At 45.2% G+C, this 17,651-nt stretch overlaps 1 protein-coding gene across 1 annotated transcript in view; it reads left to right on the top strand.

Annotated features, from left to right (window-relative positions):
• The window catches only part of TMEM272 (transmembrane protein 272), a 38,254-nt gene that overhangs the window by 5,934 nt on the left and 14,669 nt on the right, over window positions 1-17,651 (top strand). Inside the window, exon 2 of the mRNA XM_042781569.1 lies at window positions 16,539-16,598. Within this exon, the coding sequence (XP_042637503.1) occupies window positions 16,539-16,598 (60 nt within the window). The remainder of the gene's footprint in view (window positions 1-16,538; window positions 16,599-17,651) is intronic.

The following is a 17,651-nucleotide window of genomic DNA, read 5'->3' as shown; positions in this document are numbered from 1 at the left end:
GTGTTCAGTGCAGATCAGTGAGTAAGCACAAGCCCGCCTTGTTTCAGTACCTATGCTTAAACTGCCCCCTGGCAGATCACTCTTCTCTTTGGCTTCCTGGGTTCCACCCCTTCCTCCTGCTCTTCCGACCTGCTACTCTGTGCTGCGCCCGTGCTTACCTTGCTCCCGAAGACCTGGTCCCTCTCGGGAGGGTAACAATGGAAAGTGTTCAGTGCAGATCAGTGAGTAAGCACAAGCATGCCCGTGCTTACCTCGCTCCCGGTGACTAAGCACAAGCCCACCTGTGCTTACCTCGCTCCCGGGGACTAAGCACAAGCCCGCCCATGCTTACCTAGCTCCCGGAGACCCGGTCCCTCTCGGGAGGGTAACAAGGGAAAGTGTTCAGTGCAGATCAGTGAGTAAGCACAAGCCCACCTTGTTTCAGTACCTATGCTTAAACTGCCCCTTGGCTGATAGCTCTTTTCTTTGGCTTCCTGGGTTCCACCCTTTCCTCCTGCTCTTCCGGCCTGCTACTCTGTGCTACACCCATGCTTACCTTGTTCCCGGAGACCCAGTCCCTCTCGGGAGGGTAACAAGGGAAAGTGTTCAGTGCAGATCAGTGAGTAAGCACTCTTTAACTAGGAGCCATTAATGCCGGGAACTCCAGCACGTTAGACCCCCCTCCCCTCCAGGTAATTATTCTTTAACCAGGAGCCATTAGTGCCAGGAACTCCAGCACGTTCCCCACGCCTCAGGGCTTTACCTCACAGAGCCCTAAAACCCCCTCCCCTCCTCTTCTACCCCCTAGCAACAACCAATCAAAGGAGAGAGGGATCTCTTTGCTTTTGTGTTACTCCACCCTGTATTTTTCCTATAAAATTGTAATTGTGGTAGAGCATGGGGTCTTTTGCCCAAAGCGCTGCGTCGGTGTAAGTGGAGACCCTAGCTCGAGCTAGCCAATAAACTTTCCTTTTGCTTTTGCATTATCGTGTCAGTGGTAGCTTCCTCGCGCCGACACTCCTTTCGAGACCTGAGACCAACAAGAAGAATGAGAATTCCAGAACACTTAATTGTGCTCATGAGGAATCTGAACATAGATCAGGAGGCTGTCATTCGAACAGAACTAGGGGATACTCCATGGTTTAAAATCAAGAAGGGAGTATGTCAGGGTTGTATCCTTTCACCATACTTATTAAATACGTATGCTGAACAAATAATCTGAAAAGCTGGACTATATGAAGAACGTGGCATCAGGATTGCAGGAAGACTCATTAATAACCTGTGAAATGCAGACGACACAACTTTGCTGAAAGTGAAGAGGACTTGAAGCACTTATTGATGAAGATTAAAGACTACAGTCTGCAGTGTGGATTATATCTTAACTTAAAGAAAACAAAAATCCTCACAACTGGACCAATAAGCAGCGTCATGATAAATGACGAAAATATTGAAGTTGTCAAAGATTTCATATTACTTGGTTCCACAATCAACACCAACGGAAGCAGCAGTCAAGAAATCAGACAATATATTGCACCAGGCGAATCTGCTGCCAAAGACCTCTTTAAAGTGCTGAAAAGCAAAGATGTCTCTTTGAAGACTAAGGTGCACCTAACCCAAATCATAGGAGCTCTGGGAGCATAGTGCCTAAGGCATTTGACTGCTAGCCAGAAGGCTGGCAGTTCAAACCCACTAGCCACTCCTCAGAAGGAATGTTGGGCAATCTATTTCCTTAGAGATACCACCTTGGAAACCCAAGGAGGGGTTGCTTATGAGTTGGATCCGACTCGATGGCAGTGAGTTTGGTTTATTTTTGGGGAACCCAAGCCATGATGTTTTCAGTCACCTCATATGCATGTGAAAGTGGGACAATGAATAAGGAAGACCGAAGAAGAGTTGACGCTTTTGAGTTGGGGTGTTAGTGAAGAATACTGACAATACCATGGACTGGCAGGAGAACTAACAAATCTGTCCTAGAAGAAGTGCAGCCAAAACACTCCTTGTAAGCGAGAATGGCCAGACTTCATCTCACCTACTTTGGTCATGTTGTTAGAAGGCACCATTCCCTGGAGAAGGATATCGTGGTTGGTAAAGTGGAGGGTCAACAAAAAAGGGGAAGGCCCTCAATGCGATGGATTGACACAGCAGCTACAATGATGGGCTCAAGTATAGCAAGGATTGTGAGGCTGGTACAGGACCGGGCAGTGTTTTGTTCTGTTGTCCATAGAGTTGCTATGAGTCGGAGCTGACTCACAGCACCTAACAACAACAACAACTTCAGAAGTAGATTGCCAGATCTTTCTTCCTAATCTGTCTTAGTTTGGAAACTTCACTGAAACCTATCCAATATGATTGCCCCTACTGGTATTTGAAATGCTGGTGACGTAGCTTCCAACATCATAGCAATACCTAAGCCACTGGAGTACTAGAAACTGACAGTTGTTGAGCACTCACATACATCCTACCTATTTATGCAAAAAGAGCTGTGCAGTGACATCATGCTGATAAGAGAGAACATGTTACTCTTAGGATTTCCACACTACTGTCAGATTTACTAAGGAGCTCTGGTAGTGCTATGGTTAAAGCATTAGGCTGCTAACCAAAAGGTGGGTGCTTCAAACCCACCAGCTACTCCATGTGAGAAGATGAGACAGTCTGCTCCCGTAAAGATTTACAGCCTTAGAAACCCTATGGGCCAATTCTACTCTGTTGTATAGGGTCACTGTGAGTTGGAATTGACTTGATGGCAGTTGAGTTTGGGTGTGTTTTTTTGGTCAGACTTAAGTTTCCCAGAAAAAGGGATATTTCCTGGCTGCACAGTAAATTCACTGGTCTAGGTCATTCACTCCTGTGGTGCAATGAATTACTTAATATGTCTTTTCTAGCCATGGTCTTCATAACTCCCACCAAATGACTGGGTAGGACTATGCAAATGTGAGGTGTTGAGGCCCACCAAGGGGATTGGCTAGTTTGCTAATAATATAAATAAGAGCCATGTCATCCTTGCTTATGGGGGACCATACAAATAAAATGTATAGAACTCTAACTTGGGGATTGATCAGTTTTCCAATCCCACTAGGCTTAAAATGAGCCATCCCAGAGGTGGGAAGGGGAAGTCTCACTTTCATCAAGAAAGAAGAACCAGGAGTGGAACATGTCCTTTGGATCTGAGATCCCTGCACTGAACCTCCTCAATCCAGGAGACAGAGAACCTCCTCGATCCAGACCAGAGATGGTGAGAGATGGTGAGAAGCAGCAGCAGAGAAATGGTGGCAGCAGAGACAGCAGAACCAAGAGACTGGCACAAGACAGAACAATGGGCTTCCTGGCCCATGGAGTGAGAAAGCTGAGTGCCTTCCAGCCACAGCTTACTGGTGGAGTATGGTGCTTCTGGGCATTTATCCATGGAATTAAAAGAGCTTTGTAACACTTGTTGGAGCAGGACAGAGGCTAAGGGGCCACAGGGCACCAATGCCAGAGAGAGAGGTGTGCCTGCAGCATGGCTGAGAAGAGACTGTCCTGATTGAAGAACCATGTCCTGAGTTGTTTCTGATCCTGAATTATAACCTGTTACTTCCCTAAGAAACCCACAATCAGAAGTATTGTCTGTGAGTTCTGTGTGGCCATTGCAACAAATTGCTGAACCCAGCAGAGAGAGGTGGTATGTTACAGAAGGGGCAGTTCGTGTTAGAACTGGTGAAAAGGTTGGAGGGTGGAGGCATGTCTGACCTCTACCTCATAGAAATCAACTTTGGGTGCTGGTGTTGATCTTGATTCTCCTTCCTCCTTGCAAAGTTAGAAGAGGTCAGACACTACCTCCATGTCATTTTTACAACTCTTCACTTGCCCTTGAAGATGACTTAACACTGTTGATCAGCCCTACCTGGAGACATTGGTCTTCTTCTTCCCTGAACTTTCCCCTCTCATTTTGTGAACAACGCCATCTTCAGCCTGGACTATGGCAAGGCCTCCTGAAAGCTTTCCTTGCCTCAGCTTGTTCTGCATGTAGTGGCAGAGAGGTCCCCTCACACACACCCTCCATGACTCCCCATTACCTGCAGAATAGAATATACACTTCTCAGCACTTGAAAGACCTTTTATGATCTGGCCCCTGCTTACCTCTTGTGTCATCTCTTTTTGCCCTTTTCATGCTGAAGAAACCTATCAGACTAAAACATTTTTGCTTCCCTGAAAATGCCAGATTCTTTCTACTCCCTGGGTCCTCCAAAATGCATTTCTGGGCCCAGAACTCTGCTTCCTCCCACTTGGCCCCGAGGTAAAGACTGAATCAGACAAACATCATCAGTGGATGCTAAATCCATGAAGTTTTATGACAAGCAGGATATTTTCAGGGACATATAGAGTCTTCCCACAAACTGCTTATTGGTGGCAAAGCAGAAAACATAGTAATCATACACTAGAAAAAATGGGTTAAATGTTGACTGAGGTTCAAAATCAACATTACCCGTGAGGGACAGGTGGACATCACCTGTGCAATAGTCCAGCCAAGAACCTTAATCTAAACTCAGCATATCAACATCTGTACCCACAGCCATGAAGATGGCGCAGGATCAGACAGTGTTTTGTTCTATTGTGCGGGAGTCTATATGAGTCAGAGCCAACTCGACAGCAACTAACAACCACTAAACACAAGGAACATCCGACAACACAAAGTGAAGAATATTCTATTTGAAAAGATCAGGGAGGACTGTATTCAAAAATGTCAATACCATAGAAATTAAAGACAAAACAACAAAAACCAGTTGCCACTGAGAAGACTCCAACTTATGGTGACCCCATGGGTGTCAGAGTAGAACTGTGCTCCACAGGGTTTTCAATGGCTGAGTTTGTTTGTTTGTTTGTTTGTTTTTTGTAATTGTGATTTGGGTGAAGATTTACAGAGCAAATTCACTTTCCATACAGCAGTTCACATATACTTTGTCTCATGTCATTGACCACAGTTTACCACAATGCAACAGCTCCCCTCCCACTTCCTCCCCATAGTTACCTCTTCCCAGTGTCCATCCATCCATACACTCCTGCCCCCTGAGCTGTCTCCCTGTGCATAAGCAGCCCTTCTTTCTCCCATGATTGTTCTCTCCAAGGAGTGTATCTACTTGAGATAAATGTTTTTAACTCATATGCCTGTATCTTGATTGGCTGAAAACCACAGGTGTGGGTTCAATTCCAGACCTGAAGGGCAGCTAGGGGCCATAGTCTCAGGGGTTCCACCTGGCTCTATTGGACCAGCAAACCTGGTCCCCCCTTTTTTTTTTTTTTTTCTCCAAATGATTTTGAGTTTTGTTCCACATTGTTCTCCCTCTCTATCAAGGATCTCCTACATAGATCCCCTTCCAAGTGGAGGACAGTGGTACCCGGGCACCATCTAGTTGTTCTGGTCTCATAGTCATATAGGCTGCAGATCAGATGATGTACCAGTCACTAGGACTAATTGTTTCCATGAATTTTGATTTTCTTCATTCTTCTTTGCTCTGGGCAAGGAGAGACCCATCGTTGCATTTAGATGGCAGCTTGCTAGCTTTTAAGATCCCAGTCACTACTCTCCAGAGTAGGAGGTGGAACAATGTTTTGTATAGTATGTTATGCCAATTGAGCTTGATGTCCCCTGCGACTATGGTCCCAAACCTGCAGATTCAACTACTCACTCCCTCTGGGTAGCTGGTTGTGACCAAGCAGTGACCACAACCTTGCCTCTTGTCAGCTCTACTATACACCTGGGAATTCTGATCATACACATAAACTTATAGGACCGTTGTCTGTCAATGGCTGAGTTTTAAGATGTAGATCACTAGACCTTTCTTCTGTGGTGCCTCTGGAAGGACTGGAACTTCCAGCCTTTTGGTTAGCAGCCAAAAGCATTAACCATTTGCACCACCCAGGGACTCCAGAAAACAAGGAAGGGCTGTGGAAATGTTCCAGGTTGGGAGGCTATAAAGACATGCCAGCTAGATGCAATACCTGCCTCTAGACTGGATCCTGTACTGGGACAGGGGAAGGATGCTAGTCTATAAAGGTCCTTATTAGGTCAACAACATTGGAATATGGATAGTGGATGTAAATATTGTATTCATGTAAATTTATGAAGTTACCAACTGAACTAAGGTTGTACAAGAGAATATCCCTATGCACTGGAAGTATTTCCAAATACAACAAACACAACTGCCGTGGAGTCGGAACTGACTCATAACAACCCCTCCTTGGGTTTCCCAGGCAGTATCACTTCTGAAGTAGATTGCCCAACCTTCCTTGAGGGGAGTGGCTGGTGGATTTGAACCACCAACCTTCTGGTTAGCAGTCAAGTGCCTTAGGCACTAGGCCACCAGAGCTCCCAATTTCCAAATAAAAAGTTGAAAAATTTAAAAGCACACAAACTAACAAAAAAACTGCATGGTGGTCACTTGAATATTTACTCTGGTGCTTTCCATCTTTTCTGAATGTTTTACTTTTTTTTTTTTTTTTTAGCAATTGTCATTCTTTTTAAAATTTAGACTGAGAAAAAGCCTCCTTGGTCTGATCCCAAATCTGATAAAACTTGACACAAGATGTTTGTATACTTAGATGCTCACAGTGTTTTTCTTTATAATGACTTTAAGATTTTTTCTTCTTTATGGTTTTCTGCCTTTTCCACATTTCTTATAAACTACTACCCCACTGCCATTGAGTTGATTTTGACTCTTCATGGAAATAGATTGCTCATTTTCCTCCCACGGAGCAGCTCGTGGGTTTGAACCACTGACCTTCTTCTTGGCAGCCAAATGTCTTACCCACTTCACCAACAGAACTCCTTATAAATTACTACACACTTATATAATTAGAAAAAGAAAGTGTATTTCAAGAGGTCTTCAGCTCTCCCCCGAGGTTTGCTTGTGCTTGCTTCCTGTCCACATGGGAAGTTAGCTAAGGAGTAGGGCTGGTAGAGGCCTCAGAGGTGCCCACCCATCCCTCCGTCTATCTGTCTGTCTGTCCAGGGTTCAGAGCAACAACAGCCAAGTGTAGTCCTGGTCCAGCTGGCATGCCTGGAAGAGCTCCCCATCTTGCCTCCAGCTCCCCATCTCACTTGTCCTTCTCCATCAGGCTCGCTCTGCTGTGGTACATTTGCTTCCCATGCCCTGATGCTGCCCTGGAGGCTCGCTTTAATAACTAGGAGCAATGAAATCTTGATGAATGCTCTGCAGCAGATGTGTGCAGCCACCTTCCAGCCCTCACAGGATCACTCAATTAAATCCAATAAGTGTAGGGAGCAGGCCGTGGGCATCTGTCAAGGGGGCCTGGAGGCCCTCTGACTCCTCAGGGAGACAGCAACCAGAAAAAGAGCAGAGCAGTCCAAGCTCAGGAGGAACACTGGGGGAAAGGCCTTCCACCCTGAGACCCAGCCCCTAAGAACCATGGCTGTTCTTCCTCAAATCCTTTATTTCATAGGATCCTTCCTCTGACTGAAAAGCCATCTCCTCACAACTTGGCCTGTGAAAACACAACCCATCCATCAAACCCACTGCAAAGCATCACCTTGATTTCTTGGGACTGTTGTTTCCTCTGGGCTTCCTACCACTTCACCTAGCTCTGGTGGCTCCTTTTATACACAGATCTTACTGTAACCTCAACGAGATGTATTGACACAGTGGGCTGCAACGATGGGCTCAGATATAGCAGGGATTGTGAGGCCAGGCAGTGTTTCATTCAGTTGTACATAGGGCCGCTATGAGTTGGAGTTGACTTGACAGCGCCTAACAACAAGGATGACACTGTAACCTTGAGCACACATCTCCTCTCCCCTATGAGACTGGAAGGTTTGTGATGAATATCTATAAAGACGTTCATCCCTATTCAAAGCAGGTTAGGTGCTAAACCAATACCACCTATGCAAATTGGCCTTGAGTATTCCCTCCGGGGATTGATGGGTATGGTGGAATGGTCCAGGTAAGAGGTGGTGCAGGGATGGAGAGGAGGGGTGAGTGTGAAAGATGAGCCAGAGACAGAATACTAAGTGTGCCGGGGAGGGCAGAAGTGATGTAGGTGACTGAGGTCTTGGTGCCATTACAAATACAGGGGAGTTAGGAGTGCAGTTTGGAAATATGAGGAGTTGAGTTTGAGTGTATCTGCCTAAACCCTTTACCAATTGCCTCTGGGGCATCTTGTGCCTCTGTGGTACCCTTTAAGAGGTGGTGCTGCAGAGAAAAATACTGGGTCATGGTCTCAGTTTCCCCACCAAACTATTTAAGCAAGACCTCAGTCATCTATATCACTTCTGCCCTCTCCTGGCACATTCAGTACTGTTTCTGCCTCATCTTTCACAACCATCCCTCTTCTCCATCCCTGCATCACCCTTTTACCTGGACCATCCCACTGTACCCATCTATCCCTGGAGGGAATAGTCCAGGTCAATTTGCAGGAGGTGGTATTAATTTAGCACCCAACCTGCTTTGAATAGGGAGATACACTTGCTATTGACAGGAAACAGGCTTTGGAGTTCCTTGAGAACACACTAAGCTTAAAGGAATCCACTTTTCCTATCAAGATTTCCCCATTGTAACATTTCTGGTGCCTTATTCTGCCCAATAGCTTGGTGCTAATATGTCTTGGACACCTGTCCTGCTGACATGCTGCAGGTAGCTGCCACCAGCGGTGATGAGAGCAGCACAGTTAAATCCACTGCAAGCTATCAGCAGGAATGGTGAGCCACCCAACCAGGAGCCCTCCTGAGGAAGATACCGTCCTAGATGGTCTTTCTTTTTACAGCCTTTAACAAACTTTTTGTTGTTTGTTCAAGTCAGCTCTGACTCATGTACAATAGAATGACACATTGCCTGATACTATTTGAGTCTGTTGTTGCAGCCACTGTGTTTTTCAAGTACCTTCCAGCCTAGGAGCTCATCTTCCAGCACGATGACAGACAGTGTTCTATTGGGCCCCATAGGATTTTCACTGGCTCATTTCTGGAAGTAGATATCCAGGCCTTTCTTCCTGGTCTTAGTCTGGAAGCTCCCCTGAAACTTGTCCACCATGGATGACCCTGCAGGTATTTGAAATACCAGTAACTTCCAGCATCATAGCAACATGAAAGCCACCAGAGTATGACAAACTGATAGACAGGTGGACCATTGCTCTAATCCTGGATTATTTCAACCTTGGGCCTCCCAGCTGATTTTCTTACAATCTCCTCTTTCAAACTGACTTTATAGATAGACATTCTCATTTTAATGGAGTAAGAATGCAGCCCTCTGAGCCACCTTTGAATTGGTATTTAATAAACTTGAAGGCAAAACTGTATTTCTTGGTGGTGGTCGTGGCTGTCAACCATAGTTCTGGCTTCACCAAGGTTACCGGGTGATGTTTCTTAGATCTCAATGATGGATGACTCATGAACAGATACCCCAAGAGGTGGGGGGGTCATGGAAGAGGTGAGGGTTTCAGACCCCTGACTGTGCCTTGAGTGGTCTTTATTGGGACTAAATGGTAAAGAAGCCCTTGTGTAATGAATGGCTAATCATTCCTATTCAAGTATGGAGCTCTAGTGGTACAGTGGTTCAGGCTGCTAAACAAAATGTCAGTGGTTTGAACCCACCAAACATTCTGGAGGGAGAAAGATGAGACAATCTACTTTTGTAAAGATTTAAAACCATAGAAACCCTCTGGGGCAGTTCTACTCTGTCCTATAGACAATGAGTCAGGATCAACTCGATGGCAGTTGGTCATCTGGTTTTCCACTCCAGTGAAATCCTAGCATCCCCACCCAGCCCCAATGCCTCACACTGAGCAAATGGGTGTTAACAAAACTTGTGTAGAAGAATCTCCAGCCCTCCTTATAAAAGATGGGAGTTGACCACTGACTTTGGAGTTACCTGGGGAGTTGCTTTAAAATATAGATTCTAGGCCCTGTTTATAGAGACTCTGCTGGGTTAGGTCTGGAGTGGCTCTGGAGTAAACCGCCAGAGTGAGCCTTGTTAGACCTGGGTGGTGCTGATCCAATGAGGCTGACTCTAATGAAGCTAGGTCTTAGCCTGAGGACAGGGTTAGGGAATGAGGTCAGGGCTGCACAGGGAGATCAAGTTTAGAGCAACTCAAATCTCAGCTTGTTACGGATTTAATTATGTTCCCCAAAAAAAGATCTAGTGAAGTCCTTTCTCCCAGAACCTGTTTCATTGTTGTTAGCTGCCTTTGAGTCTGCCCTGACTCGTGGTGACTGCATGCACAGTGGAACGGAACCCTGCCTAGTCTTGCGCCATCCCCATGATCAGTTGCAGATCACCCTAGGTTAACACACTAGGCTGCTAACTGAAAGGTTGGAGGTTTGAGTCCACCCAAAGTTACCTCAAAAAGCAAGACCTGGTGATTCATTTCCAAAACATCATCCATTGAAAACCCAATGGAGCACAGTTCTACCTTGACACACATGGGGTCACCATGGGCTGGAATTGCCGTCATGGTAACTTGTTTGTATTTTAAAAAATAAACAACAACAAAAAAAAAAACCATAGGGTTTTCATTGGCCGATTTTTGGATATAGATCAGTAGCCCTTTCTGTCCAGTCCATCTGAGTCTGGAGGTTGTTGAAACCTGTTCAGCATCATAACACCACACAACCCTCTACCGATAAACAGGTAGGTGATGGCTGCACTGAGGTGCACTGTCTGGGAATCAATCCCCCGTCTCCTGCATGGACAGCGAGAATTCTGCCACTGAACTGCCGGCAGCCCACAGCCAGGACCCGTGAGTGTGACTTTATTTGGAAACACGATCTTTGTAGGTAAAATTAATTAATATGAGGTCATACTAGAGTAGAGTGGGCCCTAATTCAGTAATACTTGTAAGTGTACTGATGAGAAGAAGAGAAGAGATGTAGACACAGACAGATCCTGGGAAAATTGGCCATGTGAAGATGAGGTAGACATTCGGGTTATTCTGCCACAAGCTGATGAATGCCTGGGACTGCCAGCAGCTGGAAGAAACAAGAAAAGAGCCTTCTAAGAGAGCATGGCCCTGTTGACACCCTGATTTTGGACTTCTAGCCTCCAGAACTGTAAGAGACATTTCTATTGTCTTCTATTGTTTTCAGCCACTCAGTTTGTTATACGTTATTATAGCAGCCCTAGGAAACTGGTACATAGCTTATTCAAAGTCCATGAAAATCACAGTATATCACACATTTGCTGAATTTTCAGTTCTGCATTTGATTCCTGGGGTTCCATGTTCCTTCCATCATGAAAGAAGAATAATAATAGCTAACATTTATTGAGTGCCTATTGTGTGGTAGACACTGTGTTAAGTACGTTAGATGGATTAGGACATTTGATCATTTTAACAAGTCTTTTACGTAAGTAAGGAGCTCTGGTGATGTAGTGCCTAAGGCATCTGACTGCCAACCAGAAGGATGGTGGTTCAAATCCACCAGCCCCTCCATGGAAAGAAGACTAGGCAATCTACTTCCATAAAGATTTACCACCTTGGAAACCCAAAGAAGGCCACTATGAGTGGGAATCAACTCAATGGCAGTGAGTTTGGTTTGGTCTGGATCAAGTAAGTGGAATCACTGGGTGGGGCAAAAGGCTAACACACTAGGCTGCTAAGGAAAGGTTGGAGGTTTGAGTCCACCCAGAGGTACCTTGAAAGCAAGGCCCAGTGATCCATTTCCAAAACATCATCCATTGAAAACCCAATGGAGCACAGTTCTACCCTGACATATGTGGGGTCACCATGAGTTGGAATTGACGTCATGGTAAATGTCAGATGGATCTTGGCTGAAAGATGAGGCAATCTGCTTCCGTAGAAGAATTACAGCTTTGGAAACTCAGTAGGGGTTGCTTGTGAGTCGGAATCAAATCGATGGCAGCGAGTGAGTGAAGTACTATAATTATGCTTAATTATAAAATGAGGACATTGAAACACAAGGGGTTAAGAATCCTGCCAGGGTCACACGTGAGTCAGTCAAGGGTGGAGTGGGATGTGAGCCCAGGTGGTCAGTGGTTGGCTGTTATGCTTTCTGCTGTGTGGTCATTAGGAATCTCTGGCTCTAGTATTCTCTCTCACCCTGGCTCTGAGGTGGAAATTTGTGACAGGTGCTCCTCTGGGAAGTGCTTTGTGTCTCTGTGCCACTGACCATGTGGATTTCACGTGTGGCCAGGTGGCACCATCTGTTACAGGCACAGTGATAGCTTTCCAGGAAGCTGATCATTTTATCATCCTAGTAATGAACCTCCAAAGTCAGAAATAGAACTGAGATTCATTAGCCCCTTGATTTTCTACCATTTACCAGCAAGAAATGTCTTCCTCAGCCTCCCGCTTTAAATTGAGAAATAAAACAGATGTGGCTAGATTACCTGAAGTCCATCTTCCGTCTGGCACACCTGCCAGCAGTGCTATTTCATCTGTGATCCATGGGCTGGGTGCACAAGTTGCAAAGCCCCATGCAAAATTCAAATATGGGTGCCTTGCTGAAAATGCAGAGAAAAGTGCCACTAACGGTACTAAAATAGAAGGCTTTCCCCTTTCTTCCACAGTCTCCCTCTCTAGAGTTGTCATGGAATCTTCATTTGCCATTTAATGTCATTTTAAGTAAAGAAAAAAGTAAAATTTTAATGTATTAACACACTTTTTAACCATTCATCTTAATATTGTGCAAATGCCAGTTTTAAATGTAAATACAAGAGCAGAATCACCAAAATGACACAACTCATATGTATTTTGTTCTTACCAGTATAGTGGAAACACTGCACAGAAGTCAGTCAACTCTTTTTTCCTGTTTTGTTGTGTTTCATTGTGGTAAAGATGTATATAACAGAACATTTGCTAATTCTCTGCTTTTAACATGAACAATTCAATGCACTGGTTACATTCATCATGCTGTGCAACTGTCACCATTATCTGTTTCCAAATTTTTCCACCACCATTAATAGAAGTTCAGTGCCCCCATCAACTGTTGGTATTTCAATTCGTGATGTGTACACATTATACAAACATGCTCTACCTTCAGCTGGAAAGAAGGACTGAAAGGAAAAGGAACTATGGGTTGTCCTATCTTTCCCTTTGCTTCTGTGTCATCATTTTCAAGGTACATGATTGGCTAATACAGGGAAATAGCATGAGTAAGAAAGGGTGTGATAGGGTTCCTGGTCACTTGTGTTTCTTAGAATACCACTGACTTCTGTCTGTATTTGAAGGAAGTTGTGGTTTGAAAGGGAGGCTGAACTCTTATCAGTGTCTCTGCTTACTCAATTGAATACAATTACCTTGTATTCATTCTGAATCTTGCTGAACTCCCACACACCTTGGATCCATCGGAATTGTGCCCATGGGATGGCAAGGAATAAGCAGAGCAGACACACACACTGCATTGTCTTCTCTGCTCACATGCGTGTTTCATCGTCCCACTGAACTTTACTTTCAAGACACAAGTTCAAAGAAAAAGTCATAAAGAGTTTCAAGATAGGAACAGAAGAGCATTAGCCAGGCTCAGGCCCCTCTGAGCACAGGGGGTAGGACTATACAGGTTGCATGCCCACAAAGCTGGCTCTGGTAATCAGTATAGTAGGTAATACAGAGAAGGGTGGTGGAAGTGGAGGAATGAAAACTGGGACAAATCAAAGTGTATGCCTGCCCTCCTCAACACTTCCCTGAGGCGAAGGTCAAGATGGGCATTTAAGGTAGCTATGGGGGCCTCAGTATCCCTGGGTGGTGCACACGGTTCATGCATCCTGCTGCCAACCAAAGGATTAGAGGTTTGAGTCTGTGCAGAGGCTCCTTAGAAGAAAGGTCTGGCAATCTACTTCCAAAAAAGACAGCCATTGCAAACCCTATGGAACACACTTCTACTCAACACCCATGGGGTCGCCATGAGTTGGAACTGACTCCATAGCAACTGGTCGGTTACTAGTTCATACAAATGGAAATTCCAGAAGTAGTTGAGCTTCAGGATGGTGTTATTCAGTGGTTGTTGGATGTCTTAAGGACCTAATTTCTTTTTGCTTCTCCTCTTAGCCTTTTGTGGTATCAGCTTCTGTCTCAGACTGGCTTCCCTTCATGGTGGCAAGATGGCTGCCAACAATCCTCAGAGTAACTTGCCTCTTCTGTGCCCAGGGAGAGAGATAAGCCTTGTTTGTGAAGTTCTATCAGCATTATCAATAACTCTTTCCTTGCGTTTCCCTGGCCCAAAATGAGTCCCAAGCCCATCTGATAACATTCCAGTGAGTAGAACTATGCTGATTTAATTTAGGGCAAAACTTCATGCCCTTCTCTGAACCCAGGTGGAATGAACTTCTGCCATATCACATTTACTGCATAGAAATAGAGATGTGGGGAGTGAGGATACAGGAACAAAGACTGGGGAAGGAGTGGACAGTGGAGAGGCCAACACAGTGTCCCACAGAGATGCTGCCTCTGCTCTCAGGTCTGGCAACAGGAGCTAGCAAAAGACATAAATGAGTGCTAATGCCTAGACTTTGCAAGCGGGAACTAGGATGCAGGACTAACCAAAAGGCATTTAAATGCATTGAAAAAAAAAAAAAGATGGCCATGCAAAACTTGTATCTGTAGGCCATTTAACAAATGAGGAAATCAAGAACTTAAGAGGGAAAGTAATTAACTAATCACTACAGTTGCTACTGAGCTCCTGGTGAGTGCAGCTGCTAACTCATTTCACAGACCAGAAAAATGAGGCTTTGGGAAGTCAAATAATTTGCCCATAGTTTCACAGTTTTGAGCCATGATTTGGATCCAGGCCTATCCAGCCCCTAAGCCTGTGTTCTTTCCCAATGCCTTGTTGTTGTTGTTATGTGCTGTCAAGTCAGAACTGACTCATAGCAACCCCTCCTTGGGTTTCTGAGGCAGTATCACTGTGGAAGTAGATCTCCTAGTGAGTGCATTAGTGGTATGAACAGAAAGAAAACCCCAACCCTGCTGACTCCCATTCCAGAGTCTCCTATACTATGCTGTCAGTAACACGTTTTAGAAGAAGCTCTGGTGACGTAGTGCCTAAGGCATTTAACTGCTAACCAGAAGGCTGGCAGTTTAAATCCACCAGCCACTCCTTGGAATGAAGGTTGGGCAATCTACTTCCGTAATGATACTGCCTTGGAAACCCAAGAAGGTGTTGCTATGAGTTGGATATGACTCCAAGGCAGTGAGTTTGGTTTGGTTTTGGTGAAGGAGCTCTGGAAGGAGCTCTGGTAGCACAGTGCCTAAGGCATCTGACTGCTAACCAAAAGGTTGGTGGTTCAAACCCACCAGCCACTTCATGGAAGCAAGACTGGGCAATCTACTTCCATAAAGATTTACCACTTGGGAAACCCAATAGGAGTTGCTATGAGTTGGAATTGACTCAATAGTAGTGGGTTTGGTTTTTTGGAAGGAGCTCTGGTAGTGTAATGGGTAGCGCACTTGGCTAAAAACCAGAAGGTCAGTAGTTCAAACCCACCAGCTTCCCTGTGGGAAGATGATGAGGCAATCTACTTCTGTAAAGATTTTCAGCCTTGGAAACCTAATGGGGGTCGCTATGAGTCAGAATCTAGTTGATGGCAATAGGTTTGGTGTTTGGTTTTATAATATAAGGAGGTTGTTTGGATTTTTGGTGGTACAAAAAAGGTCAGTGGTTCAAACCTATCAGCCTCTCTGTGGGAGAAAGATGAAGCAATGTGCTTTTGTAAAGATTTGCAGTCTTGGAGATCCTATAAGGGAGTTCTACTCTATCCTACGGGTTGCTATGAGTCGGAATCAACTCGATGGCAGTGGGTTGCATTGGGTTTGGATCATATCATACCTGAGTAGTGGAAACAGTTAACACACTTGGTTACTAACCAGAAGGTTAGAGGTTCAAGGCCACTCATAGGTGCCTTGGAAGAAAGACTTGGAAATCTACTTCTAAAACAACCAGTCACTGAAAACCCTATGAAGCACAGTTCTACTCTGACACACATGGGGTCTCCATGAGTCAGAAACAACTGGCAGCAACTGGTATGGCTCCTCGGAAGGAAGGTTGGGCAATCTACTTCCATAGTGATACCGCCTCAGAAACACAAGGAGTGGTTGCCATGAGTCACATACGACTCAACGGCAGTGGGTTTATGGAATATATAACCAACTAGGTGCAAAGGGAAAAAAAAATTCACACAGCTAACTTCGTAAGAGCTTAATCAAGTTGTCTGAATTTTATCCAGGGAAGGGAAGAACCATCTGCGGTGGGTATAGGTTCCCAGGGTTGATCCTGCCTGGGAACTCTGTTAATGCCTGGGGCTTCTGGCTCCCTGGCACAGGGCACGGCAGTGGCTTTATAAACTCCTTTTCTATAAACTGTCAGGCTTTAGAGAGGCCCTGCAGGAAATCTGGGTCTTGGCATTGGCATGTGATCTGAAGAGACAGGGCTCTCAAGGATGCGAAGCTTGGCTTGTACCTACCCCGAAGAAGCCCCAGGCAAGCCCTGACCTTCTCCTCCCATCTGCTGACTCTGACTTGAGAAAAGGTCAGGTTTCTGGGAATACATAAAGAAACTGCAATGGAAAGAGAATGGAAAGTGCTGTACATATCTAATCATTGCCTGCTTCTTCTTCCTGCAGCCTGCTTTGTTTTCCTACTCTTTGCCTTCCTGGCACTGCCGCTGTCCATGGCCTTCACAGGTGAGCTGGCTCCTGAGTTGCTAGACACCATGAGGTCAGCAGTATCGAGGCAAGGGGTGGCACTTAATCTTTAAACAAGTGATGTAAATGGTTAGTGCTTGACTGCTAACATAAAGGTTGGAGTTCAAATCTACCCAGCAGTTGTCTTAGTCTGTGTTTTCTACAGTAGCAAACCAGTGAAGTGTATATACAAAAATATAGAGTGAGGCTTCAAGGAAATGGCTCACACAGTCATGGGGACTGGCAAGTCCCAAATCCATGGGTCAGGAGGCAGCTGAAGACCTCTGCTGCCGCCTGTGGTTGCAGGGGCTGATGAACCCATAATCTGCAGGTCAGATGGCAGGCTGGAGGCAGGCTGGCTTACAGGATTGTGGGGGTTGGTGAATCCAAAATCTGCTGGTCAGGTGCTGGCTGAAGACTTCTGCAGGCTTACATCCCAAGAACCAGAGGTCAGGCAATGAGAAGAGTGCAGGGAAGAGAGAGAGAGAGAGGGAAAGAGGGAGAGACAAAGAGAGCGAAAGGGAGAGTAAGCTTAGCCAGAACTTCCTTTTATACACTGAAGGCAGACCCCACCCCCAAGGAAATTCCCCTTTCAAGTGATTGGCTGTGCACATCACATCACCAAATGGAAAGAGATTACATAGTGTCTGCTAAACCACTGCGAATCATAATCTAGCCAAATTGACACATGATATTAACCATCACAGGTACTGTGGAGGAAGGCCCAGCAGTCTGATTCTGTTAAGATTATAGCCATTGAAAACTCTATAGAGCAGTTTTACTGTGTAACACATGGGGTCGCAATGTGTTGGGATTGATTCAAAGGCAACTAACAGCAACTACAAGAAATTACAACTTCCCAGCCAATGATTTCCAGACACAATCAGATGTAACAAAACCGCTTGGTGAACAGTAAAAGTACAGATTCCTGGGCCCTGTCCTGGGAAATACCAATCCAGTATATCTGGGGTAGGGATTCCAAAATGATTCTGATATCTCTAGCCCAGGTTTGGGATTTGGGAGTCACTAGGATAGAGGTTTCCGAAGGTCCCT

The sequence above is a fragment of the Orycteropus afer genome, unplaced genomic scaffold (assembly GCF_000298275.1).
Source record: "Orycteropus afer afer isolate SDZICR_OR568_19922 unplaced genomic scaffold, OryAfe1.0 scaffold00134, whole genome shotgun sequence".
Classification (NCBI taxonomy): domain Eukaryota; kingdom Metazoa; phylum Chordata; class Mammalia; order Tubulidentata; family Orycteropodidae; genus Orycteropus; species Orycteropus afer.
The sequence above is the reverse complement of the archived record's forward strand: the minus strand, read 5'-3'. Positions and strand labels throughout refer to the sequence as shown.